This window comes from Dromaius novaehollandiae, chromosome 2 (assembly GCF_036370855.1).
Source record: "Dromaius novaehollandiae isolate bDroNov1 chromosome 2, bDroNov1.hap1, whole genome shotgun sequence".
Classification (NCBI taxonomy): domain Eukaryota; kingdom Metazoa; phylum Chordata; class Aves; order Casuariiformes; family Dromaiidae; genus Dromaius; species Dromaius novaehollandiae.
The window spans coordinates 142,898,242-142,925,025 of NC_088099.1; the positions used below are offsets into that span (position 1 = coordinate 142,898,242).

Genomic DNA, 26,784 nt, shown 5'->3' on the forward strand with positions numbered 1-26,784 from the left:
GTGAGTATCTATCTTCAGTTTTAACCACTGGATTGCAGTAACTTGTGTGATAAAACAGATGAAAGCAAATACCCTAAATCACCTTTTGTTAGAAGAACAATGTTAGTAAGCTTCTTTATAGTCCATCACTGTAAGGCAATCTTCCATACCCTGATTCATCCTTACGCCTCTTTTCTTAACTTTTCCAATTCTTCTTCCCCATCATCATTTTTGTGGACATTTCAACAACTACTTTACTTTCTAAATACTACTTGGTATTTCCAGGTTAAAACAGGCAGAGATCACAGACAATCTGTTAACTATGATGTTTACTTTGGGAATTCACATCCTGTCAGCTATTTATGGTACAGCTATACTGGAACATGAGTGCTACAATCTAATTCACCACTGAAATATTCCATTTTAAAAGAGTGTTCTGACAACCATTTAGTTGATATTTTACAGTTCTTTGAAAATAGAGTAATTTTTAAGTATCATCTCTGTAACTTCAAGTTCTCTTTGTACTCATTTTCTATAGCAGTTTTCTATAGCAATTACAAGAAGCATAACCTTTTCTGAATTACCTAAAAAAGTAAATAATAAATAAATTTTAAAAGTACTTTAAGAGAGTTTACCAAGATCATATTGTGGAAATATATATTCTCCATAAGCTAAAGGAGGTCTTTAACTAGAGGGCATGTAAGAAAGAATGCTCTAAATGTCAGGATGAAAGAACTAGCGCAGTTTCTTGCTCTTTCATAAACTCTTCATGTGCATTTGGACAATTCACACCATTTTTCTCTGTCTCACTTCCTCGCTTATACAAGAGGGATAAAAGCATTGAAGTATTTATTACCTCAGACAGCTGTAAGTAGAAATACATTGAAAAGTCTTAGGTGTAAAAACACGATAGTGGTAGAGCAATAAACATGCTAAATCTAGTTAGTAAGAAATACCAACTCAGAAGCTCTTACTATACAACAGTATATTTTATTACTAACAAAGACAATAATAACAAAACTATTGAAAGTGTGTATAAAGTCTTCCGTTTACAAATATGACTACAAGAGTGAAGGGTATTTAGTATGCATTTTCACAGAAGATATTTCAGATTTTTTTCATTGTCCTTTTCAGCAGCAAGAATACTATATATATTTTTAAAGGGGAAACTATAAAAGAAATGGCACATCCTATTTAAGGCAATAAATTACAAATGTTAAAATGCAGAAGACAATATAAGGTGAATACATTCAATTTTTAATACATGATTGATAAAACTTTGGTTTATCAGAATTGTATTTCCTATTGAATCAGCATTTACATGACCTTTGCATTATGCAATTTTGCTTGACTGTTCAAAGCATCACCATGAAAGCTGTACAAACTGGAATGGAATAATTTCTCTGCCTAATATCGAAATGAATGTATCAATTTAAGAGCCATATTATTATCAGTAACAAATACGCAAGATGCTGAACAGTCTTACAAAATGCACTTTTAGAGTTAGACAAACAGCAAAATCCTGGCTCCGAATTAACTCAGTGAATCACAGCACCTTCAGTGGAGCCAGGATTTCTTAAGATTCAAACCATGAAACTCTTATCCATGTCGGATAAGTAGCACTTGCTCTTGAAAACCACCCTCTCAATAAAAAGGCTACCTGTATTAAGGATTTTTCAATTTAAAGAAAATATATTGCTATAGCATATAGAAAATTAAACTTTGTAGAAAAAGCATTAAGGTCTTGTTTTAAGTAAAAATATTATTGAACAAGCCTACATATTAACTCAAACATTTATTTTCTGCAAGGTATTTTTCCACAGAATTTTTAAAAAATTCAAGTCAGTTGCATAGAAACAAAGGGAAACAAATACACTTTCATTGCAGCTCAGTAGAAAAATGTATACTTCTGATTCTGTCCTCATGTCTTTAGGTATCTGCTGTATTTTCTTGTCTGGAATGATGCCCTGGAACACCACACCAGGACAGGCTCGAGGAAGCATTTTTTGGAAGCACTGCTGCATCTACTGTACCATCCCTGTAACAGGATGCACAGGTGTCTTATACCAGTCTTGCCCCTGATGTGCGGTGTATAGTGTACATTATGTACAAAGGTATTTTCTGTTTTACTCTGAACTAAATTATGTTGCTGGATCATCACAAGACTGTTGACTTTAGTAGTATCTCCTGGAAGCACATTACCAAGTTTGTACAATACACACAAAACAGTAGTTCTAAATATTGATCTCATGCAGTCAGTTATTTACATAATTCATTTCTATATACAAAATAAATCACTAAAATTCCAGATTCCCTTTCATAGTCAGTGTAGAAACTACCATAAAAACAGTGCTACAATTGATATCTCATGATACATACTTTAAAAAGTATTTATACCTTTGTATCTCAATTTTAAGTGATACAGTCTTTTAAGATAGAGTTAAAAGAAAAAGAATTGTTAACAAGAAGATCTGAAAAATATCGAAGATGCAGATGGAACTTTTATGCCTTGAAAAGTAACACTGCTTTCCATGCATTATTTTAATGCAAGTTATTACAAAGTGTTCTTAATATTGAGAATAATATTTGTTTCTCTCATCTCTTTCTTTTAAATTACTGCCAGTCAATCCAGCTGTGTCCTGTAGAACTTCAGTTTCCATTATTCCTGGATGGGATTAAATGTAGAACATTATTGCTAGCTGTCCCCACTACAAAACTTACATTTCTATAAGTGCAAAACAAGGTACGTGTCTGTGGTTTGTTTCTTTTTTTTTTTTTAATAAGGCACAGAGTATCAATTATTTCCAGTGTAACACAGGATCCTTATCAATTTTATAAACTGAAAATGTTCATATGAAAATTTCCATCTCTCAGGGGTTTAAACTGTTTCCAGAATCCAACTCTTTTCTGGTGTCTGAAGCTGAGTAGACAAGTAGTGACATGGAACCAGACTGTGAGACATCAGGTATTTGGGAACTGCTGCTTTGTAATGGAGGAGATTCAATAAAATCATTTTTAGGAGTTATCCTGTAAGTAATTAAAAATAGAACACAGGAAGTCAGTTTTAAGCACAATGTATTAGAGTGAAAGACAAATACATTTATAGCAACAAAATGATAATATATCTTCAACTATATTCTTTTCAATGCAGTTCTGTATAATCTTTTTCAAGCTTAGGAGTCACCACTGTTCTTTTTCAGACTGGTCACCTCCTAGAATGGTTGCATCGCAGCCATAGATTTCTCTATGCCACTGGATGGCATGTTTTTCTGAGCTTTGTAGCACTGTACCTTAAATCTATCTCAAAGATCAAGGAACACAAACACATCCTAAAAGCTAAAGCTCCAGCACTTGACACTGAAAAAAAATCCTAAAGAATGAGCCCACGTGCTAAAGCTACATGATTTGTGAGGCCATATAGAAAAAAATTGTAAGAATTACAGCATTCTCTTTTGACAGCTACTGAGGCTTAATTGTGTACTGATTCTTCAGATAAAGAAGAAACAGAAAATACACAAAAGCAGTGATAATATAAGCAAGCACCACAAAGATTAAGTTAAGGAGTCTTACCTTCCTTCACGTATTCTCTTCATACTCTCAGACAAGCTACTCATATCACATATATTATCTGCTTTGCCTCTTTTTTCCACCTGATCCACAGTCAGTTTAGAACTAGATAACATTTGATCTCCACACAAATCTTCACCTTCCTTGACTTTTTGGGTTGATGTTCCATCTGCCTCCATCTCTTTCTCAGATGTTTCTGGAGATGTTTTAATTTCTGTAACAGTTTCCTGGCTTAAATAATCATGACTAGTGATTGCTACTGCAGAAGTTCCATGATTTGTTGTGCCACCCGTACTAGTCCCCATTGACTTAGAAATAACTTTCAGTCTGTGCGAACTGGATTTGTAGTGCTTCTTTTTATGCTTAACTTTGGAATTGTGCCTCAAGAAAAATTCACATGATTCTTGCAGTACTCTTCGACTCTCACTTATTGGACTGAAAGAAAATACAAATGTGTGACTAAATGAACAGGATAACTTCAGATAATGTAATACAGTTTCTTATACCAAAAATGTATAAGAATAGCAACCAATGATGTAATCTGAGTTGGATGTAATGAACATGAGGAAAACAATTACATGTGAAAAGAGGGGGAAAGACTCTGATTGTAATGGCTCCAAAGTTATGATGTCTGTGGAACAATTGAAGCCAATTTCTACATTTCTTACTTCAGCAAGCAGGTCCAATGACTTCAGTGGTTTAATCATCTAAGAGAGGATAGTAGGATTAGCTTATAAGCAACTGTATTACTAAATTAAATGTATGTAATGTTTTTATTAATAAACATTATGCATAAACATGTTATTAATAAACATTAATTTATAAGCAGTAATCTAAAAAGAAATAATCAAGGAATAAAGAAGAAAGAAAAGAATGGCAACTACAAGAAATCAAGACTATATTTATAATCTGTTTATATCCAGACATATAAGTTTACTAAAAATCAGTAATAAAACTGAATTACTCTGTCTCAGAAAAAAAGTAAGGAGCTGTAGTCTAATACAGTAAAAGTGAAACTAAGTAGGGGACAATCAGAATAATTTTAAAATAATACAAGCATGGCAGACAAGAGCAGCACAGGACATGCTATTATTGCGTGACAGTAAACATAGCTAAGCACAGTGCCAACTGAAGAAGTCAAAACACTTGAAAGGACCTAAGTTGATGGCTGCAGTCATCTTCCCTGATTTGAATGGAAATCAGAAACCTATCAGTCAGTACTAAACACAACAGCGTGTCTTCTGTTCTATGAAGAGAACAAGTCATTAGAGGAATGTATTTTCTATCTTCTGAAAAGGCGGTCAAAAACTCATTGCCTATGTAAAATTTCCATAGACTCCAGTGGAATTTTGTCTATGCCCCTATGCAGCATTTAAACTCCAAAAAGGAAAGAATGCAAAGGCAAGACTTCAATTACCTGAACTATATTTAAGGAAAATGTCTTACAGCCAACATATTTTAAAGTAAACACTTTAAAAGCCAGGAATAAAAAAAAAAAAATTGTCCTTACTCTCTTTTGCGGTTTCTGTTGAAGAAATTGGCCCATTCAGAACAGGTCTTTTTACTTCCCACCCAAAAGACTGGAGATATGCCAACAATTAATGTCAGTAGATATTTCATCAGAAACAAAAATATTTCTGGTCTTGCTAATGCCTTTGCCTAGAAGATAATAAAGTTTAATAAATACACAGAAGAAAACATACTTGTTCATTTATGTTTTAAGTGCAGAAAACAAACAAATTATGTGAAAGATGTACTTTCTCCTTATGGCAGATATTCTTTGCTCAGGCTTGTACTGTAGACAAATGTAAGACATGTAGAGTCAAGTCAGGCCTTAATAAATGTCTGCTTGCAGGCTATAACTGAGGACACAGAGAGGAGATTGGTTAGAAGGAAATATTTTTATTTTAAATTGGAGGGAAAGATAATTTTAGAGGTAATAGTATTAGTAAGCATGCTCATCAGTGACAGTTGGTATGTAGGAGCTTCATCCTTTCAACTTAAAAGAAACAATAAGGGGATGAGTTGGAGTTAATCAGATTAGACAGCATCTTCAGGGAGCCGCAGGGAACTACATAGCTGTTTTCTGCTGTTTATTGCAAAATTAATCCACCTCTTTGCAGAACAAGATCATAGGAGCTAAGACATTTAACTCTGTAAGAGATTATCATCTTCTCCTCCCATGCTGCAAATTTAATTTATATTATCTGGCTTATCTGCCAATTCCATCTATGAAAGTCACTATTTTTGGTAGCTAGGTAACATTAGTTATGTAAATTGAAGTTTCTTTTTATTTGGTTTTGACCTGATCAATGTAAAAAAGAAGTCTGCAAGCCAGCTCAAGTGAGCCAAGGCCGAGAGTGCAACTTTAAGCTACTCTGAGGTTTGTAAATGCTGTTTATTATAGGGACAGATCCAATTAAGCATGCTTTTGTGTAACATTCCCTGCTGCTACTTACTCTTTCCAATAGATTAATTAAAGGATGAGAATACATGTTCTTCATGCCTTATTATCCTAAGCTGCTATATTTAAGCACTACAAGACAAGCTTTTAAAAAAAGAATAAAAATCTTGTTTTCAGCCTTGTTTATTTTTGGCCATTTATGTTGTATGGAGCTCAGTTCAAAACTCACTGAAGACAGTGCACTTGTTAAGAACATTAATGGAAGCAACAACAACCAAGAAGTCTGTGAGTTGTGGTATTCTTAGCTTATACTGATTTCAACACAGAGGATATAAAGGATGTTTAAGAATGTGGAAGGATCAAGCCTTATGCCACAATGCTGTGTTTATATTCCTCTTTTTAATGGTAGTTTATTGCAGTAAAAACACAGATAAGTGCAAAGCAATGAAAGATGACATGAGAAACCTACAGTTCTCTTACTGATAGTTTCTTCTTTAATATTGTGCTTAAATGGGAGGCACAAACCACAAATCACTTGTGATTACAGGGAGTTTTATATATTTATAAAAAAATAACTTAATCCATAGAGAGTGCTGAACATGTACAGTATTACTTTAAAAGCCTTTCTAAGGAAGGGGTTTTTTTTAACAGTTAAGTAAGAACATCTCAGCAATTTAAAGTTTATTTTAATTTTTTTTGATGATTTCTTTACATTACTGAAAATCAGCCTGCAAATGACAACTATCATGCAAAAAGTATCCTAGAAATTTGTTTTGTCTTGCACTTCTCAGGAAAAAAGAGACAAAAGTGATTTTAAATCTGTGGTTATAAGCAACATTTTAAATCCAATTTAGACTCAATTTTCAAGAATCTATTTTTCAATTTCAACTGAAATTGAAGCAAATTCTCCTTCGGTGCTGAGATACCGAGCTACACAACCAGGCAAGAAAGTACAGAGCAACTTTCTTTAGCAGTAGATACTGTGTGGAAAGATATACACATATACACAACCACTTTTATCATGAAGTTCAAATATTTTAAGGATTACATAATCCTTTTAGAGCTGTGAGTTGGAATTTAATTGCTGAGGGTTATCAACTTGATCAGTGAAAAATTTCAAAACAGAAGCATGATATCACCAATTTGGCTTAAAAACAACTCATCATTGCATGTTTTCAAATTGATTACTTAACCTGAAAATAACCTACTAAACTGCACTTCCATATAGTGATGCATAAGGATTCTATTTATTTAACCTTGCAGTATTAATGATGAAGAAAACTGCTACTTGCCTGATAGGGACAAGGAATATGGTACTGGTTACAGTGGTCGAAGACCCAAGTTGTTTCCCAGATTTTCCGATTCACCAGTTCATAGACATAACATCCAAGAAGTGCCACAAGTGGCACCAAGTATAAACCACTAAAAACTCCAATTCGGATCATGAATTTCTTTAGCTTCTCTTGGTTCCTGCCATCATGCTGTATGACTTGCCGCACATGATTTAAAGAGATAATACCAGCTAAAAGAAGAGAGAGACCAACAAAAACACAAAGGCACAATGGCAAAAGCACAAAGTACAGAGATGCATCCAGATCATAGAGCCCCACAAAACAAACTCCACTAATATTGTCCCCTTCAACTTTGTTCATTGCAAGAAGCATAATGGTTAGAAAACCAGGTATCCCCCACGCAGCTGTGTGGAACCACATGGCCTTCTGTGCAATAGCTTCACAACTCCATTTTCTTCCTGCTGCAAGGAACCAAGTGATCGTAAGAATCACCCACCATATAGTTCCTGCCAGAGTGAAAAAATACAAAACCATGAAGAGGACAGTACAGGCTTTGTTTTGAGAGCCAAGAACCACCGTTTCACCAATTTCTAACTTATCATCTGCCTTGTTACAGGCAGTTCTATTTCCAAGTAAAAATCCAATGAAGTACATAAGAGACACTATGCTGTAACAGACTGAATAATATATGATTGGTCTCTCTGGGTATCTGAATCTTTTAACATCAATCAGAAAAGTCAGGAACGTGAAAAGAGTAGCACAAAGACAAAAAATTGAAACTATTCCAATGAAGCTTTTTGCAACATCCAATTCATAATTTTTGAAGTACATATTGGGACATGGGGGTGCACACTGATCAATTCCTAGAAACTTGTAGCCTTGTCCATTGGAAGTATGTAGGTGTCGTGGACACCAGAATCCATAATCCCTTCGGGTCTGTCCTGGGGTCTTCTGAGTTCCATGTACATTTGCGGTTACAGCGGCAGTGGCAGGAGCAGTCTCGTCACAATTGACCAGTCTACATAAATTAACGAAATAGAAAAATATCTTAATGCCCCTCATTATCAACTATAATTTATGATTATTCTTTATAAATATGAAAAAATCTGCTTCTAAGCACTGTTACATTTTATAGATAATGCAAAATATGACTTGTGAGAATAAAATCAGGTGGCGTGTTAAAAATAGTAGTCTTAAGATTTTATTTTCAGTTTAAAAGAACATTCAAATACAGCTATTTAATACAGCTCTCTATCTGTTGATTTATGAGTTATGAAGCACTTCCTACCCAAACTGCAATTGTTTTTTATGGTTTCAATCCACACCAAAATTTTACATATGTATATAAAAATATTTACAGTAGATTTTCTATCTAGGTAACAGTATACTGTTGGAGGCACATTGCAAATGATCTGGTCAAAACACAAGTTTCCATCAAGAAAAGGAATGAAGGCTGGCAGTATCTAGGATTTACTGATGACTAGTATATGATGCTATGGAATTAATATGACTTTTTGTGTTACTATAATATTACATTGCTGATGTCAGTATTACAGAAACTACCTAACTGAAAAAGACAAGCAAAAGAGATAGGTGTAGCATAAACCGATCAGTATTTTAGCAAATTTTTATAGCTCCATAATGCTCATTTAAAAATTGCTCAAGACTCAGTTGCTCAAGGGTTGAATTGAACAAAATAGGTGAGCTATGTCTATGATTAATATTCTAGGATTAGCATTGTTGCTGGATTATGTAAGCATAAGTCCAACAGGTAAGCATTTACTCAAAATGGGATTTTTATTTATATGCATTCTGAGTTTAAGCATATATTTAAAATAACATTTATTGCATTATAGCTTTTAAAGTTAGATTCTCTTATCTCAAAACATAGGGGTCTGTCTGCAGTAAATGTGCTGACCTTAAAAGAAAGAATATTTTTTAGGACAGCTTGAGCTAAAAAACGTTAAGTTCTTTGTTTCTCTGCATTATCATGCAACCTAAATAAAGCCAGACTGAAAAATAAGAAAACTGATTCGGCAACAGATTCTTTCACTAGCCTCAGGACAAACCAGTATGCACATAAGCAGTGCAAACTTTAGTCACCCAAGTCTTAACAGGCTTTGTGTACTTCTGTAGGAATAAAAGAGTGCGTAACTCAGGATTACAGTTATTGCCTGTTAAAGCCCATCCCTGTGCCAGCCCATCTTATGAGGATTCCAGCAGCGGTATCTTTGCTGTTTTCAGAATATCCTTCATTATATGGACTATTCTGTATGAGGTACTGGGCAGAGATCATTTCACATATAAACTGAGCAGGTTAATTTTCAGTAAACACTAGCAGTAATAGAATAAACTAAAGCTGCAAAGACTGCTGTAAAAATGGAATTTAATCAAAAATATCATTTGGAACATATACTGAATAATTGGATTAACTAATAAGTTTCCTAATTTTTCAAAATAATTCTGGAAGACATTTGCTGCACTGAGTAGCACTGCTACACAGAAGCTCACACTAGATGGAAAAGTTGACGCCTAGCTCTAAAGATCTACAACTCAAATTTTTCCACAGGAATATGGGCTACAGAGTTAATGCCATCTGTCACAGTCATTTGGATATGGATTTCTACCAGAATCATAGTGAGGGACTATTATTCTTGCTCTCCTGTAGCCCCATCGCAAATGAGCAACTGTATGGGGGCTAAACACATGGTTTGTTAAGTTTCCAGCCCTTACTCCTTTCTTCTACTTCTTGCACTTCCATGTGGTAAATAAAAACCATCTGGCCTTAAACATTTATAAATATCTCCAGGTGAAGGCCAGAATCTTAAGAAGAATATAACAGAATGTTTTCAGTGGTTTCCATTTAATATATAAAGAATCCATCTTTGTCCCAAATGCAGTATTAGCTCTCTTCTCTCTGGCACAAAGACCTGAAATACTTTGAGAAAAAGGTGAAGTCTTTGTGGAAAAAAACAGACTTTTGGCACACAGCACAGGAAAAGTAAAAGATTTAATTTGCTCATTTAAGTGATTAGTACTGTGTGGGCATTCTAATAGAGTGCTTTATGTTTCATTGTTCTGTATCAGCAATTATTTAAAAAACCCTGTGAGGTAGGTATCATTATGCCTAGTTGAGAGATGAGAAAGCAGAGTGAAATCTATGCTGTAACGTTTAATGCTTCATTTATATTTTAAGAGTATGTAGAAAAACGCTTCTGTAGGGATCTGAATAGTGAAGAGTATTCACAGCTGCAGAACTTTAATGCAACTGGAATCAAAACTGCTAATAGGAAATGCAGGTGATCATTTTAATAATGAAAGAGCTTTAATAAGAAATACCCCTATGCACTCAATATCGTAGTGTCTCCACTGATGTGCAGGCTACAGCAAAATGTTTTTTAATGCATTGTCTCATATTTCCAATCTAGTCTAGATCAAATATGGCATGTTTGAAAATATCACCTCCTCTACTTGTCACATCAAAAAATACCATACCTGTTACATTCCAGCTCTTCAGGCCATATGATACCAAAAGTGTCAATCAATTGTTTACAGTCAGAATATACTTTCTCACAGAGGCTTCGACAAGGGTGAATCACGTGAACTTGCTCCAGGCAGGCAGGGACAAACGCTTTGCACAGAAACGCGTGGACGTCTGGTGAACAGTGAAGATTCATAAGAGTAAGAAAAGGCTTTGGGAAAGAAAAAGACTTTGGTTAGTAATTTTAAAAAGATAATTCAAGGCAGTAAAACTAATTTTCATCACTGTGGCTCGTATTTGTTCTCCTGTAGGTTTGAAAAGATATGAGAGAATACTATTTGTTCAACAATTGCAAAAGGGAGCAGAACCTGGCGGTTTGACTTCTACTAGCTCTTCTAGCGCACTCCCGGCTCTGACATCCTGGCCCATCTCCAACTATTCAAATTCGATTCTTCTAATTTGACAAAAATAGAAATCTGAAAGGTATCATTATCAAAGCCCTAGACTTTAAAATACAGGGTATAAGGTTAGGTTCCTGTGTTCACCAGTCAACTTCTAAATAAGCGGCCTGAGATTTCAGAAAGTGTGTCCATCTCTGTAGTTCCTGTTGCTATTATATTTTCAGTCCTAAGCAGTGTGTCACATTCATCATCTTCCCTCATACTATAGATGGCTTTTTATGATTAATGCAGTCCAAATATCATTAGTACTCTTTTTTAATATATTTCAAAATCTCAGCATGACTGACAATTTCTCTACCTTTATTACTGAAAGCTAGACAGTGAGTTACTATGCGTCCAAACGCCGTAGAGGTTGCTCTTCACTTTGTTTTGCCTGGGACACCAGGTAAACATTCCTACTTCATTAAAGCAAAACAAGTGAATTTGAATCCCGTTATAAGGCAAAGGGAAGTAATCCATGACTGAGGGTGGAAATGGGTCTGCAAAATCATGTCAGGCTAAGCCCTTTTTCACCCAGCTGTTTGATGGAACAATTGATCAGTCTACAAAAAAAGCCGTCTGTCTTCTATTTCAGAAAAGGAACCTCCGTATCACATCTGAATGGTTAAGTTCATGCATCAGGAAAGCTGAAACAACATTTAATACTCTTTCAAATGTGCTGATAAATAGAGACACTGTGTGAAATTTTGAAAGTAGGCAGAGCTTTTAGTCCAAAACAACGTGACAATTATTTTCTTATTTAATTATTTATTTGCTGTTAACAGCTGCGTATCTCGATTATTCTAAATTGATCAACCAGTGACTGGCAAAGGAAGGATTAACGTCTCTGAGTCTAGAATAGAATCCTTAATTTTGTCAGCCTGTAAATATCCCAAATTATGTACATACATATATGGCAAGGGCAAGTCTGACTACTGAGCATGCAGTTTAAAAGGAAAGACACTAATAAAATAACAGTATTTCCCCACTCAAAATGGAATAGCTACAAATCCTCAAGGAACCTCAGCAATAAACATAGGAATGTGGGAGGGATAGAGAAGATAAGGCAGAGTAGGAATAATGGAAAAATCCTTTATGAAAAAACAACAAAAAGGTTTAGTTGGCACTGTGCTTTAGAGCACTCTGGCTGCGCGCTGCATCTGCAAATTCCATCACAGCAAGCGCACAGAAGTCTGTCCCGCACAGGGATGTCTGCTGTGCATCTACCTTCTTGGGAACCCAAGGCCTGAATATTTTCTGATGAGAAGTATAGCTCTGGTATAATGTCTGGAATTTCCTAGGCTGGATTACTTTCTAAATGCTAAACACTACTTCAAAAAAAAAAAGTTCTGGAGTTAACTAGATGAATTAAATTTCCTTTGCATAATCATGATGCAATTAAATTTTGATTGCTCCAATATTTAATTTATGTTAGCTCTTTTCTTTCTTGCATGTAGGATAAAATAAACATAATAACCTGTGTAGCTGTACAGAACTCCTACAGAAATTGAAATTATTTTTGAAGTTAAGTTCTGTAGAAATTATTATTAATTCTTCCATTTTTCACCCATAATTCATCTCAGTTAATTTAAGAATTAAAATTAATTAAATTAATAAATTAAAATCAATTTTGTCTACAGAAATATTTTACTAGATGTTTTGACTAGCAACTAAATTTTTGAATTATCCATTATTTAATAGAACATAACAAATGAGGCTACATAAGTAAGCTCACTTGATACAGAAAATATAAAGTAAAGAGATACAGAGAGTATAGAGGAAATTGTCTAGTCAAGAAATTCAGGATTCAAGACCAATCTAAAACATTCAAATAGAATTTCTGTTATATAAAAATACTTAAAAGATAAAATATAACAATAATCACCATGCAATCAATAACACTGCCATAAATTAGAGGCAGATATTGACCAGTGAAAAATTACACGCATGCAAGAATTTTTAGTATGGCATGTTGTCCTTGGCTAAATATTGTGGTTTAAAGAACATGTTTTATAATTTAAAACCAAGTATCCGCTTATTAGTATTACATCAGAATGGAAAATGGTAGGAAGAGGAAACTTATGCTCAGCTTGTAATGTCACCATAGCAGAAATCCAAGGGCTTGGCTTATAAAAATAATTGTTCTACAATGATCCTTTTAGCTTATGCTAAATATTTACCTTTTGACACCCGAAAGTAAGAGCAGGAAATCTGGTGTTCTGTGAACACAAGCAGGCATTGAGTCACAGCAAATGTTTATTTAGCTAATTACCCAGTTGTGATAATGGCTGGTAGGAGGGCAGCATAAGACTAAGACAAGCAGACATCTCCTAGCGTCCAGCAATCAACAGCTTAGGAAACTTTCCAAGCTGCAGGTTAGATCCAGACCATTGTGTTTAAAGGACACCAACAGACCTTTTTCCCAAGAAAGTGTCCAATCCCTTTTTGAACCATTAATGCTTACACCCTTTATAAAATACTATAGCAAAAAGTTCTATTGCATAACTTAACTAGGCACTGTGCAAGAAAACACTGTATTTTACTGGCTTATTGTAACTCCTAGTTATCGCAGCTTAGTTCGTATGTTTTGACAGCAGTTAACAGATTATTCACTACTTTTCCTATACCATTTTGCCAACCTGCCATCATGGTTTTATTGACTTTTTCATATCCCTCAAATTATCTCTTCTTTAATCTAGGAGCCTTAGTCTGTTTCATCGGTCTTCACAGAGGAGCTATTCGATATTTCTGGTCATTTTTTTCATTCTCTCGTGTGCATATTTTGTGTGTGTGTATAAAAGATGTAAGCATGCTTTGAATTTACATGTTAGCATAATACTGTTTTTATTTTTTCCTATACCTTTCATAATATACGTTGCATTCTATTTGCCTTGACTACATTTGAACACCAACATCACATCTCCACAGAACTATCTATAGAGACTCCAAAAATTCTTTTCTGAGTGACAGTAGCTACTTTAATACTGTGCCCACTCATTTGTATGAGTAGTTGGGGTTATTTTTCCCTACACTCATTGCCCTGCATTTACCAACACTAAATCTCATCTATTATTTTATTGTCCAGTTGCATCTATCATGAGACCTCTCTGCAAATCTTCAGTCAATTTTGTATTCTAAGCAAATTCACTATCCATCCCTTTTCCAGGTCATTTCCGAATTAGCTGTATACCATAAGTGTCAGTATAGATGATTGGGGAACCCCTCTAGTCATCTATTTGCTAAGGGACCATGCTATCATCTAATGATTTCACACTATACATTGTGGGGAAAAAAGAGGGTTATTTATTCCTGCCTTTTCTTCTTGTTTTTTTTCAGGCAGGTATTAGAAAAGAAAATCTCCATTAGGGTATCAGCCTAGTTGCTTTAAAAACTTTGGGCTACGAACCATATCAAAGTGCTTTTGAAAACTGAAGTACAATAAATTGGCTGAATCATCCTTTTAAACAAATGTATTGAGTCCTTCAAAGAACTTCAATAGATTTTATAAGCAATTACTTCCCTCAACCAAAAAAACTCTACAAAATGTAGAACTCTGCCTCAAGTACAGGCGATTAGGATTTGCAAAATATAAGTTTGTTTTCAGAAACCATCTACTTCTATCATTTAGAGCATCAGAAGAGGTTGTGAATTGTGCTCGGAACACTGTTCATAATTATGCATCTTTAAATGTGGGCTTTTCTTCCAGCTAGCCAATTTGCAATTGTTTCATTATAGAAAATAATAGGTCTGCATATCCTGGTGGACTGTAAAAACTAAAATAAAAACACCCAAAACAAAGGAAAATATTCTCTCCTCCTGCTGGATAGTGCGTGAGCAAAAAGAACGTAAAACTGAGGTCACAGGCTCTCCGGAAATAAGAATTAGTTGCTTCAAGGCTGCAACATCAGGTACGCTGTCATGGAGCTTAACTGGTCCTGCAGCCTAATCCTTCAGCTTTGTTCACTCCTAACACATCAAGTGGTTACACAAACATGCCAGCCTTCTGCTACACAAAAACTCAAACATTACAGACTGTCTCAGCCACGGACTTTACCCTCTCAAGTCAGCTTCCCAGGTGTCCCAACCACCAGATGTTTTCTGTCTTAGTAACTTGCATGCATGTACATGTATATGCCTTGAGCATCCAAATCTGAGATTAAACTCACAGATTCATCAAACTGGTAAATCTAGAATCAAGTATCACAGTCCTCTCCTAATTAGAAAGCTCAGGACTTGCAGGTGGCATGACTGCATGGAGCAGGAGGCTTTTCCAGGAAAGCAAGGTACTCGGCATATCTCGTTAGCAAGCATCGTAATCACAGGAAGGACAGATGCGAAAATCTGCACACTTAGTGAAGGCAGTGCTAAAATAGAGTAAACCCAGGCTGCTTTAAAGCCACAAATAGAGCCTCACATAGCCAGTGGAAGCCCTAAAATAAAAATTCCTATCTTCTCCTTCTTGCCAATGGAAACAAAACCCAGTAAATATGAGGCAAGCTAGAATACACTAACAACATACTACAATGATGAACTACCTACTGAGGCCAGCGCAACATGAGCCCTTCCAGCGCGTTGTTGGGGCAGAGTATGGGAGGGCCACGGGCACCGTACAGACACCCCCCCAGCACAAAGCTGGCCAAACTGACCCCCCCACCCCACCCCACAGCACACACTTACCCACAGGGGACTGTGAGTAAGGACAGTCGCAGGGAAAACAGCAGTGCCGGCCAGCGAGAAATACCCTCAGCACCTGACAAAACATCAGCACCTAACTTAGGAAACCTCAGGTCCTTTCAGAAGTAATTCCCTGCTGTTTTCTCTCCGGCGGCAAAGCCAGCCTATTGCACTGGCGCAGCTTATGCTGCGGCCCTGCAAGCAACTGCAATGACACAGCTGAGAGGAGCGAGAAAACTGTGCCGAGTAGGGAATAAATGGCTAGGTGCGAACAGGATCTCCTAAACTTGCTTTGACAGCAAATGAATTGTGAAGTAGAGCTACATGCAAATCTCACGAGTTTCTGCTGTTTTTTTGCTCAGGACACAACAGAGACAAGGTCAATGTTCTAGAAAGAGAGCGCGGATGACTTTGGTCTCCCTCATCTCGGCTTTTCCCTAGAAAAAAGTATTAGCAAAGATAATTAGATGTCACTAGGGTTAAAAACAAATACATCTCAAAACATATAAGCCTAAAGTGTTCTCCTATACTCTGTTAATTAATGCCGTAGAAATATTTAAATAATATAGAAAGCAACGGGTGAAAATATAGAGGTCTTTGCTACAATCAACTATGGCAAACCTTGACTGGGAAAAGACAGTAAATATTTTGAGTTGCTGAGATACGTAGACTATAAGAGCCGTTGTTGAGCTATTTGGCAGCCAGTGATGTAAAACAGTAAGAATCAATTCTCTTAACCACTCAGGTTTAGCTACCAAGTTAATACATTTAGCTTTAGCACTTAGTTTACGCTGAGGTTAACTAACAAGGTTGAACAACGAGAGACACTAACTGTTCCAGTGTTAAGCAATGGTACTTGTCTCATGGCTTGATACAAATCCTGTGACCTAAAGCAATAACACTGCACCCTTGTTACTCTATGAGTGTCGTCCAGTAAGTGTCATTCTGGAATTATAGCATAACCTCACAACTGAAACACAACACATTTCACGTATACACTTTCACATGTGATACGTGGGAAATACAGCCACCTTCAACCACTGTGTATGTAAATGCCACGGCATCCAAAGAACAGGCAGTAATTACTCCCTATACTCACAGAGCTATATCAACAATTAATCTTCAAGATATCCTTAGCTACCTTTATAAAGATTTTCTGTTTCAATTAAAAATAGCGAAATAAGTAGAGCACGGTTGATTTAGTCCCACGCTATTGTTTCAGTAGAGTTATTTTGGACTCCATGCAAATGAGATAAGTATCATACCCAGAAAGATTAATGCAACTCCCAGACGGGCTGGCAAGGGTGGTAATTTGCTCGTGGCCACACAGTGAATCCGCTGCCAAGAATCCCTGACTTCCAATTCATGCACAATTAATTAAGTCACGATAAATAAATGTACTGACACTTCACGCTAAGTGAAGGATGAAATTTAAATTATATTTTCAAGTTAGATTAAGTTTAAAGCAGGGTTGAGAAAAGACTAGCTGCTTCTTATTAGAAGTTACACTGATAGATTTAGATTAAGGGCAAGTTAAAGACATTTTTAAGTTCATATGTAAGGATTTAGAAAAATACTTATCTTGCAGGAGGCTGGGGCAGTTTAAGCGACAGTATCTTGTTGCTACATGTCTACTAGAAATTACTACTTCCACAGCAGAGCTGCAAAACAGAAATGTGCCTGCAGCTCATCAACTTTAGTGCACTGTCAACCATCCTTCTTTAAGCCACCAGTGAAGATGGTATGAACTAATCTGCTAATTTAGCACTAACTTAGGGAGGGCCCAAACACTCCATGCTAGTATCTGAGCTGTGGGTAATAACCAGTATTTGCTGACAGCAGCAGCAAATATCAATCATAACCTATATTTTCTAACCTCGGTCAAAACGATAACAGTAACTCCTGTAAAACAAAAGTTTTTCAGGCCTAAAATTTCATTGTCAGGAAAAAAATCATTTAGGTATGAATATAAATTAATTTAATATGCATCATTAGTGCATGCTAATTTGATAGTGCCAAAAGAGAACCATTTAGAGCACCCAAATTTGATATTTATTTTAATAAGCTGCTTTTAAACAAAGCAGCATTACTTTCTGCGGATTGTAAAATAGAATTAAGGCAAAATATAAATCATGCTTAATTTAAAACCTTTTAAAACCTTTTCTAAATTTAATCAGTTCCGAGGTTATAAAGATGAAATAAAATCTTTTATCAGAAAAGAGAGTAGGTTACTCCAGTAGTTTAAAAGGCAAATAGTTTAAGTATCCTACCCAGGGACAATCTGGAGTTCAAGGAGCTGAGAAAAAAACAAAGGAAAAATGTAGCAAACAAGCAAGCAGATCAAACAATACGCTTCCACAAAGAGATAAGTCTATAAAGACGTCAGCTTTGATCTTTGTCCTTCAGCTGAAGAACAAATGCAAACCATGCACCTGGACCCTTGAAGACAAAACATTATTTTAGTGAATTAGGGCACTGAAGGAAGAGTGGGGACAGTCTGACTTGGAATGGCTGAAAAGCTTAACTGGTCCCAGCAGCCTGCTCCTTCCACTGCCATACGGATGTGGGAGCTGCTGGCCATCACCACCGGAAGCAGCATAGTCTGCAAGGAAGAGTTTACGAAGTCAGAGGTCAGCAAAGCTTAGAAATACTGTGCTGTAAACTCCAGCAGTTCAGGAGCGGCTGGCGAGCAGGGCAGGTGCCCACGGCGCGCAGACTGGGCGCCAGACCTTCATCACCAGACTCAAGCTAAACTGGTCAGTCATCAGTTCAGACCTCTTAGTCTGCGCAGCCATTCAATAAGCTGAATTACTCATCAGCTAAGCATTCAATATATTTGCAATTAAACAGTCAGGGTATCTGCAAACTCTTTCCCATCATTCACTGCTGCACCTGTGCAATGTATTTTACTGTATTTCATGTCGTGAACCTTCAAACTAGCTGTTCGAAGTCCACAATAGAATTAATCAGAATTTCAAGCAGTGTAAGGCCAAGGCACATGGTGGGGAGGTTTTCAAATGCCTGTAGGGCTGCTAAGCACTCAACACTCACTAAAAAAAGATCAACAGCTGGGCACTCAGCATACCATTTTAGCACCAAAAGTACAGAAAAACACACACACACACAAACACACACACACCAAGATAAAGCAGGCTATTCTGCTTTGTTTTTCTATGGGCTCTGGAGTGTTTTGCATATACTAGCAACTACAGAATTTAAGGTAAAATAATCCATGACCCCATCTCCCCTTTACATACTTCTTAAATACAAAATAAAAATAATAGATATATACCCATATTTTTAAGCTATAAAAAGTTTAGAAACAAAATAAACAGGAATATTATATCTCAGTAAAATAAGTTTTGCTGAAACAAACTAAAATATAAGTATTTCAATACTTTCCAAAATGGCTTATTAGCAAAATTCAGTGAACTCTGTGGTTCTAACCTAAATTATAGCTTGACCTAAATTATAGATCATATTACAGCCCCTACAATTTTCTATTCAAAGAAAAAAAAGAGTATTTTTAGTGAGCACTACAGAGCTGAAATATTTATGCAATGCTTTCAATTATATATGGTTTTATCTCCATGTATATTATACAGAGCATAAAAGACAGACAAAGATGAGTTACACAAAACTAAGGAATGCTGTGGGCCCTGAAACCTCTGAAGTCTAGACTACTCCTGTGGGAGCTTCATTATATCCGGACTATGGCAGCACAAGAATCTTCAGTCTTAAATACTTCAGGTATCTGCCATTTGTTACAGTAGTAAATGGATTTCTTAATGAACATTTTGCGTAGAATACAATTTAGAAGAATGTCATTAATACATCTGGTAGACTACCTGTTATCTAGATGAGAGCTCCCCATTTGGAGGGAATTACAGCAGAAGCAGTTACTGTTCTGGGCCCAAAGCAGTCAGACCAGACCGATGCTCTCCCTGACTCCGTGAGCGCAGAGATCTGTTTTAGCAGAAATGCACAGCCCACATGGAGGATAAGAGAATACTAACCCTGCAGCACGCGTTCTTCTACGCCTACTTCGCACTAACTAAATCAGGAAAATCTCAGCCATTACAGGATTGATCATCTCAAATAATCTTCTCTCAGTCTTTTGGGACACCAGATAAAGAAATCAAGGGCTAAATCCACAAAAGGGACTGGGTGTTGCAACAGTAACTCGTGGTTGCTAACTCTGAGGCACTTAGCAAAATCCCCAAAGCAGTTTTTCTATGCCATGTCCACAACGAGAGGCACCTGAGACTGACATTAAGAGAATTCAGGAACCTGGCAGATAACCTCACAATCAAAAGAAAATGCCCAAGAGGAACAGGAATCAAATCCCACATGTGTCCAAGAATTATGCAACTAACTCCAAGCTCCACTGTGGTGTTTACTCAAGGGACTTCTCAGAATTCCCAGGGATCCAGGGTCGGTTACCACCTTTGCCACTCTATAAAACAAAAATTTCAGCAATAGAGACAGCATGAATCCACAGCTTAGTAACTGGTACGCTCACCTGAGAGACACTGGGGAACCTGTTCCACTGAATATTTAAGTATTTCAAATAAAGTGATATAATATCAACACAGAAGATCAAGAGTGATTCCTGTGCCAGAAAACCATAAAATCGAAAATTAAGAGATCCTCCCGTCACCATTGCCTTAGCCCAGAAGGGACAACTCTTCCTCTCCCCCATGAGATATTCACCTCCCCTTTTCTAGTAAATCCACGCCATGCTAATACTGGACGAACACCAGTAGGTTCAACATCCCTTAGCCGTTGCAGAATTATCAGATTTTTCACATCAGTTGAAACGTAAGGATTTTCTTGCCCATAACACTCAAAAATTCACATGGTTCAATATGAACTTGTCTCCTGGTGAGCAAAGCAGTGGGTCAGTGCCTCAGTGCAGGGCCAGCTAAGCAGCACCAACCGGAGGCACCAAACTCGGAAGACAGAGGTAAGAACTGTACGTGGTGAGGGGGCAAACGCACACTGATGGGCTTCAAATTTAACGACTCAGTAAACTCATCTGACTTGTGCACACCTGACTTTGGCTGCCTGTCACGTTACATGATAAAGTGAACGTTTAGTGAAAGTTTACAGAATTGTTAATTTTAATAATTTTGATATAGCAGTATATCAAATGCTTTCCTTAAACTTCAAATAGATGAACCTACTTAGCTCTTACAAAATCAGTACAAGTCACTTCTGGCATGCACACAGTTCCCCAGGCAGGACTGGGTCTCCTGAATGAATTCTCAGTAATACGAGAGCAGAGACCAGAAGTCATACAGAACACCAAAAATAAACGATCTGAACGTCAGAGCCACAAACCAGAGGCAGCTGAAAAGAACAGTGGAAAATTTCATGGTGACCGTGCTTTGTTTTCATTTGGGGAGCTCTGACCATGTGGTGAACTTTTTATACACTTAGCGTTCACCACCTGCTGTAAATTGGCATCCGGGGTAATTTTCTGTAAAATCACTACTTCTGGGAAGATCATTTATAAACACAGTGGGGGCACAGAACAGCAAACCAAGCCTTCCACTTTAAACTCACTTCTCCTATAACTATTATCTTTGCTACATTTTGAAAATATAAAATTAGTTAATTCAAAAGAGTAGATGGTTATATTACTGTAATAGGAAAAGCGGTACTTAAGATTTGAAAAAAGATATATAAAATCTCTTTAAAAAAAAGTGGTTTATTCCTAAGTATTTGTGGGAAAATAGTTCTGATCTTTCACAGAAATGTATCTTTAACTATTTTCTGAAATTTTTTGTTCAGTTGTTACTTTATTTTTATGAAGTTAAAATGTCTGAAGCAATCCTAACCTAAGTAGCTATAGATTTTGCTCTGTAGACATATGTATGCATCTTAATTAAGTTACTTTTATTTAGCTTTCATTTACTCTGACACACAGGCCAACCTGAGAGACAAGAAAGGAAGAAAAACAACTAGATTTTAAGATCAAAAAAATTATCAAAATTCTAAAGGATGAATAAGGCACCTGGTAAGAAAATAAACTAATTCCTTTACCATCAACAGCCATTATTTTATGATCACCTCCTCCTTCCTCCAAATGCAAGACCTCCAAAAACAGGAAACAGGCTCTCTAAAAAATCAGGCTAAGGAACTGACATTACACCGGAGCCTCCTTCTCTGCTCACTTCCTCACGCGAAGTCTCTCCTCCCTCCCTCCAGCCACCCAAATCCCTGGCACCTTAAAACACCCTACCTATCTCCTGATACAGAGAAGATCGAGAAGTCAAAGGGAGAGACAGTTTCCCGCAGTCGCTGGCCGTAGCAGAGAAGTAACTTAGCACTGCTCAGTGCACCCTCTTGACCTGCCTTCCCCCTCCCCTCCCAGGCGTCAGGCAAAAGAGAAATGGGTACATCCCCAGCACATCCACCACGCTGCAGAAACCTTCACCCTCCCAGAGCTGGGGGCTCTAGGGATGGCCGCAAGCAAGACTACTGCACTGTAACCTCAGGTGGTTGAGGACTCACATGTGCTCTTCTCTTCTTCACAGATGGCCTGATGAAGAGGAGGACACAATGGCCACCTCTTCTTTCTCCCCCTTCCTCCTGGCATCCCAGTCCTAGACTGCAGCAGGTGGGAGGCAGCTTATGCCCTGGAAGGTCACCCCTCGGGTGATGCTGCAGCACCTCAGGGCTGCGGCGGCACTGGGGACAGCACCCAGAAAACCAAGACTGGGCATACAGTCCCTGACTAGCCCACCAAGGATGTGCAGAAGGACCAGAACAGCTCCTGGTGCACATTGCTGCCAAACTGGCAAAGGTGCAGGAGGCTCTAGAAACATGTCAGGGGTGGCAATTCCTGCAGGAGACCTTCCATATCCCTCCAGAGTGGCCAAACTAATCACTACAGTAGCAACTGGTGGGTCAGATGCAAGAGGGTCCATAGGACCTACACCGTCCTCAATGTCTGCTCTGCACCCCCTATCCAAACACCCTAAGCACCCAAGCAAGGCTGCAAGGCAGCATGCTGTAGGTGGCTGTTGGGACCTCTCCTGTTCTCCCCAATTCTGAATGCCCTACACTAGCCAACTTTTCCTTGTAACTAGCCCACAGTGAGCCAGCATGAGAAATATTTGTTTTCTTGGCCATGGTGGCCCCCCATTCTCTTTCCTATTTCTCCTGTTCCAAAAGCTCTAGGTCACCTTTTCCCCTTCCTATTCATCCTATGAGTTGTGAGCTATGTTAACCTTCAGAGTATGAAGCTCTGTCTGTAGCCCCAGGCTTCTTCTCTCCAGCTGGATTTTTGAGCTTTGCTTAAAAGGTTGCACCTTCCTAGCAAGAGTGTAATCTGATGTGAAGTAGTAGGGAGCTGCAACAGGGAGTCTGGGTCGCAGGGTATTGCTAAAGCCATCGTAAGGTTGGCAGGGGGCAGTCCCTCTCTGAGCAGCTGCTTTTAACTTTTGCATGCAGGATAAACGTGTAGAGAGTTTGGCCACTAAGTCCTTTGTGAACAGGAGAGTGATGATGGTTTCTGGGACTGAAGAAATCTGGCTGTGCAGACCCTGCGGGGAACACAGCGTGGGCCAAAGCAGAAAGGATGTGGTTATTCTCTGAATGACATCCATCCACCAAAAGCCTAAGCACAGGAAAGATGATTTTTCCCAGGAAGCTCTTGTTTCACAGCAGAGAGAGAAAGGATTTCTTTGTTAAGAGGGTCTCTCTCCTGCCCTGCAGAGCCCAACTATCCAGGCCTGCCCCATGTCCCTCTACAGCTGAGCAAGTCTGTCTCCCCTCAGTTACAACAGCTGCTTACGCAGCCCTTAGGGTGCTCCGCTGCCTACCACTCTGCTGTCATCTACTAGCAAAACTGAAAGCAAGCACGTCTCCATCCATCTCCGGCAGGCAGTTCAGGTGAAGGGGGCAGACACCTGTCTGCATCTTTTTCTCAGGCAAATAAATTACTGCTGTGGAAGCATAGCATTTCCCAGAGAGGTCTGCAGTTGGGAGGAAGATCTGCAAAACAGCCTTCCTTAGGCCAACTTCAGACATTACATACAGCAGGATGTTCAGTTCAGGAGACTGGCCTAAATAGATTAGAGTAAAACTCCTCAAGCTCATGCACTGGAGAGATAGGGAGCACGTTAACAACTTCATCTAGTGATCCACTCCTGTAACACCGATTACTTGGTAGTGTAGACGTAGCCTCTGAACATGGATGAAGATGAGGGTTTGGGAATCACATTGTCAGCGTTATCTTCATGAACAAAAGCTAACACAGGGCAAGTACCTCTCTCCTTCGAGCATGGATTAGCTTGGATCCCCTTCTACTACAAGCAGCATCCTTTCAGGACAGCGAGCAAGGCAGTACTGTTTGCGTTATCTAGCAGATTGGGAACGCTGTTCTGACAAACCAGCATTAGATTGTGTAGATGACTGATATGCTTAAAGCCAGTGTAATAGGATTACACATATTAGCTTGGTCGGTTTCAGACAACGGAACATGAGATAATCACACTTGATGAAGAGCCTCTGTACTACAGATAACTGAAACATTTTTTGTTGGTGGCACTGATTTAGCCTACCCAGAGGAGTCAGCAGAGATGGTATATGACTGTATTGCTAAATTTCCCACCGTTGGTAAGAATTAACGATTGTTTAGTTTCTTTGAAACACCTGAAAAAGCAAGCAAGTGCGTGCAAAACCCCCAAAACATTCCCTCCCCCTCCCCCAGTTTGTATGACATGGTACAGAATGACACAGATTTGTGTAATTTGCATTTTTTTGACCCGTTAGCCATAACCTTTCTCCGAGACACCTGAAGATGCTCAGTACATCAGAATTATTCATGTTTATCAACTATTCTGTAATTTTAGTCTTGCCCAGCACAGAAGTCAGTCATACTGGTTTCTATTTCCTTTGGTGCATAGGAAAAGCCTTAGAAGAAAAAAAAAGTTTGACATTTGCCACCTTTCATCTAACAAGTAGCAGTTTAACTACTGAAATCTTTTGCAACCACCACTTTGTTCTGATGAGCTACCAAAGATTTGAAAGGCAAAAATTTAGGCTTCAAATTTTAAAGTATTGGTGTGATGATTCTCTAGGCTGAAGGGGACAGGACAAGATGCATCATGCATTGCTCATAAGGGCTAGGTGTGAGAGGGGCAGGACGTGTGTCTGTACAGGTTTCAGTAAATTCACACCCGTGCTGTTTTGCAGAACATCTCAGTAACAGCATTGTATGCTAACTGGAATGGATTTCCCTAACATTCTGCAGAAGGTGGATTTTTTTTCTTTTCTTCTCAGCCACTGCCGCCTCCTCCTCCTGTATATATGCACTGATTTAAGCTTGTCGAGTATCAGGTTTCCAGGTTTTTTAAGTATCTTCATGGCAAATTAATTGTGAATATAGTTAGTGGAAGCAAATTAAGTGATCACATAAAATAAGAATTTAAACTAATTAGATTTAGAGAACCAGAAAATTACAGGGCTTCTGTATCAAGCTTTTGAAGGTATTTCAAAATGGTTTTGGTAGACTGTATGAGAACTACAGTCGGTTTAACTTCCCCCACTGCTGTACCCAGTTCCATTGTACTTTCTGTGGACAAACACACTGTCTGTCATAGGATCAAAGAACTCAGGAGTGAATGGAAAAATTCAATACTGAATAATTTTTCCAGTCCCTCAGAGGTACTTTATTGTTCTCTATGGGATATTTTCCAGTGCTTTGTGTAGCTTGCTTTAAAAATTCACTGGCAACAGTCTTTTCCCTTTGTACTTCTACAAACCAGTGGATCTTACCCGTCAGGAAGTCTTAAGCACTTGTCTGCACATTCCAGAACTGTAGCAGAACAGATTAAGAGATAAGAACAAAAGAAGTTATTATAGAGTAATATTCTCTGCTTTGCTGGAATAATACTTTATATTGACAACTTAATCCAAAAAGTTAAAGTAATTATATTGGAATTAGAAGCGACTTGTTTATAAAATCACAAGGGGGAGTTGTTCCTATTTAACTATAGCAAAATAGCTTCTTCATTACTGCTACATCCATCCATTTTCTTCAGTGAACAAACCCTAGGTCTTCAGCTTCCCAATTTGAGTTAGTAAAGACATGAACAGTCTCACTGTTAAATTGCTTAAAGATGCGGACACTGTGCAGATCTGCAGATAACTGGATTCCACTGTCATGTAGCTGTTTAGCTAACATAGCCTCCAAACCCTCCAAACTTCGTGCCACTAAGTCATGTGGTTTTATTTTAGTAAAATCTGCATTCGTATTAGCAAAACTAACCCAAATATAAAACAAAACTTAAAGAGCCTAAACTCAGTCCACCAGGCTGAAGACTCAAAATAATATAAATTGAGGGGAGGGGGAACACAACTGGAGATTATGAATTTTCTGTTGCAGAAAATAAGAGCCCAGAAGAACTATCGTCATTAGCCAGACCCCCCAGAGCAGAGGCCGTGAGATTGAGTCGATCTGTTTTCCTGCTTCAGTCAGTTCAGTGTTCTACTTTATAGCATATCATGAAGAGTTGATGCATGAGGCAGAAATCTAAGACTAGAAAATAACCGGAGATCCAGCTGACTTCCCGGATGAAAACCACCACCTGAAACAGTGGCTCCATATCATCCTCTCCAGAGAGGATCACTATGAAGACATCATCCCAGAAATGCCAGTGGAACATCTCTGCAGAAAGGAGAGAGACAGCAGATGGAGGGCACAGCTCTTCTGGCCAGGTGAAGCTATACAAGCCTTCCCACAGCAGAACACGCCTGTAGAGCCTTGGAAGTGGAATATACAAGGGAATTATGACAGCTCTGGAAAGTGAACATCCCCCTCATGAGGCACATCCTCTCCACTATGTACCCTTCTTTGTTTTTTCTTGGAGTTAACGCCAAGTAATGGGAAGAAGTTTCTATAGGGGACAGAAGCAGAAGATGGGATTAAGATGA

General features: G+C 37.9%; 1 protein-coding gene across 3 annotated transcripts in view; it reads right to left on the reverse strand.

Annotated features, from left to right (window-relative positions):
* Positions 1-949: 949 nt before the first annotated feature.
* FZD6 (frizzled class receptor 6) overlaps positions 950-26,784 on the reverse strand; it is a 29,200-nt gene continuing 3,365 nt past the window's right edge. For all 3 annotated transcript variants that reach the window (XM_064507630.1, XM_026119627.2, XM_064507631.1), the window contains 5 exons: positions 10,738-10,934; positions 7,243-8,260; positions 5,057-5,205; positions 3,550-3,981; positions 950-3,006 (listed from right to left, as the gene is read on the reverse strand). In XM_064507630.1, the coding sequence (XP_064363700.1) occupies positions 2,850-3,006; positions 3,550-3,981; positions 5,057-5,205; positions 7,243-8,260; positions 10,738-10,934 (1,953 nt within the window). In that variant the 3' untranslated portion in view covers positions 950-2,849. The remainder of the gene's footprint in view (positions 3,007-3,549; positions 3,982-5,056; positions 5,206-7,242; positions 8,261-10,737; positions 10,935-26,784) is intronic.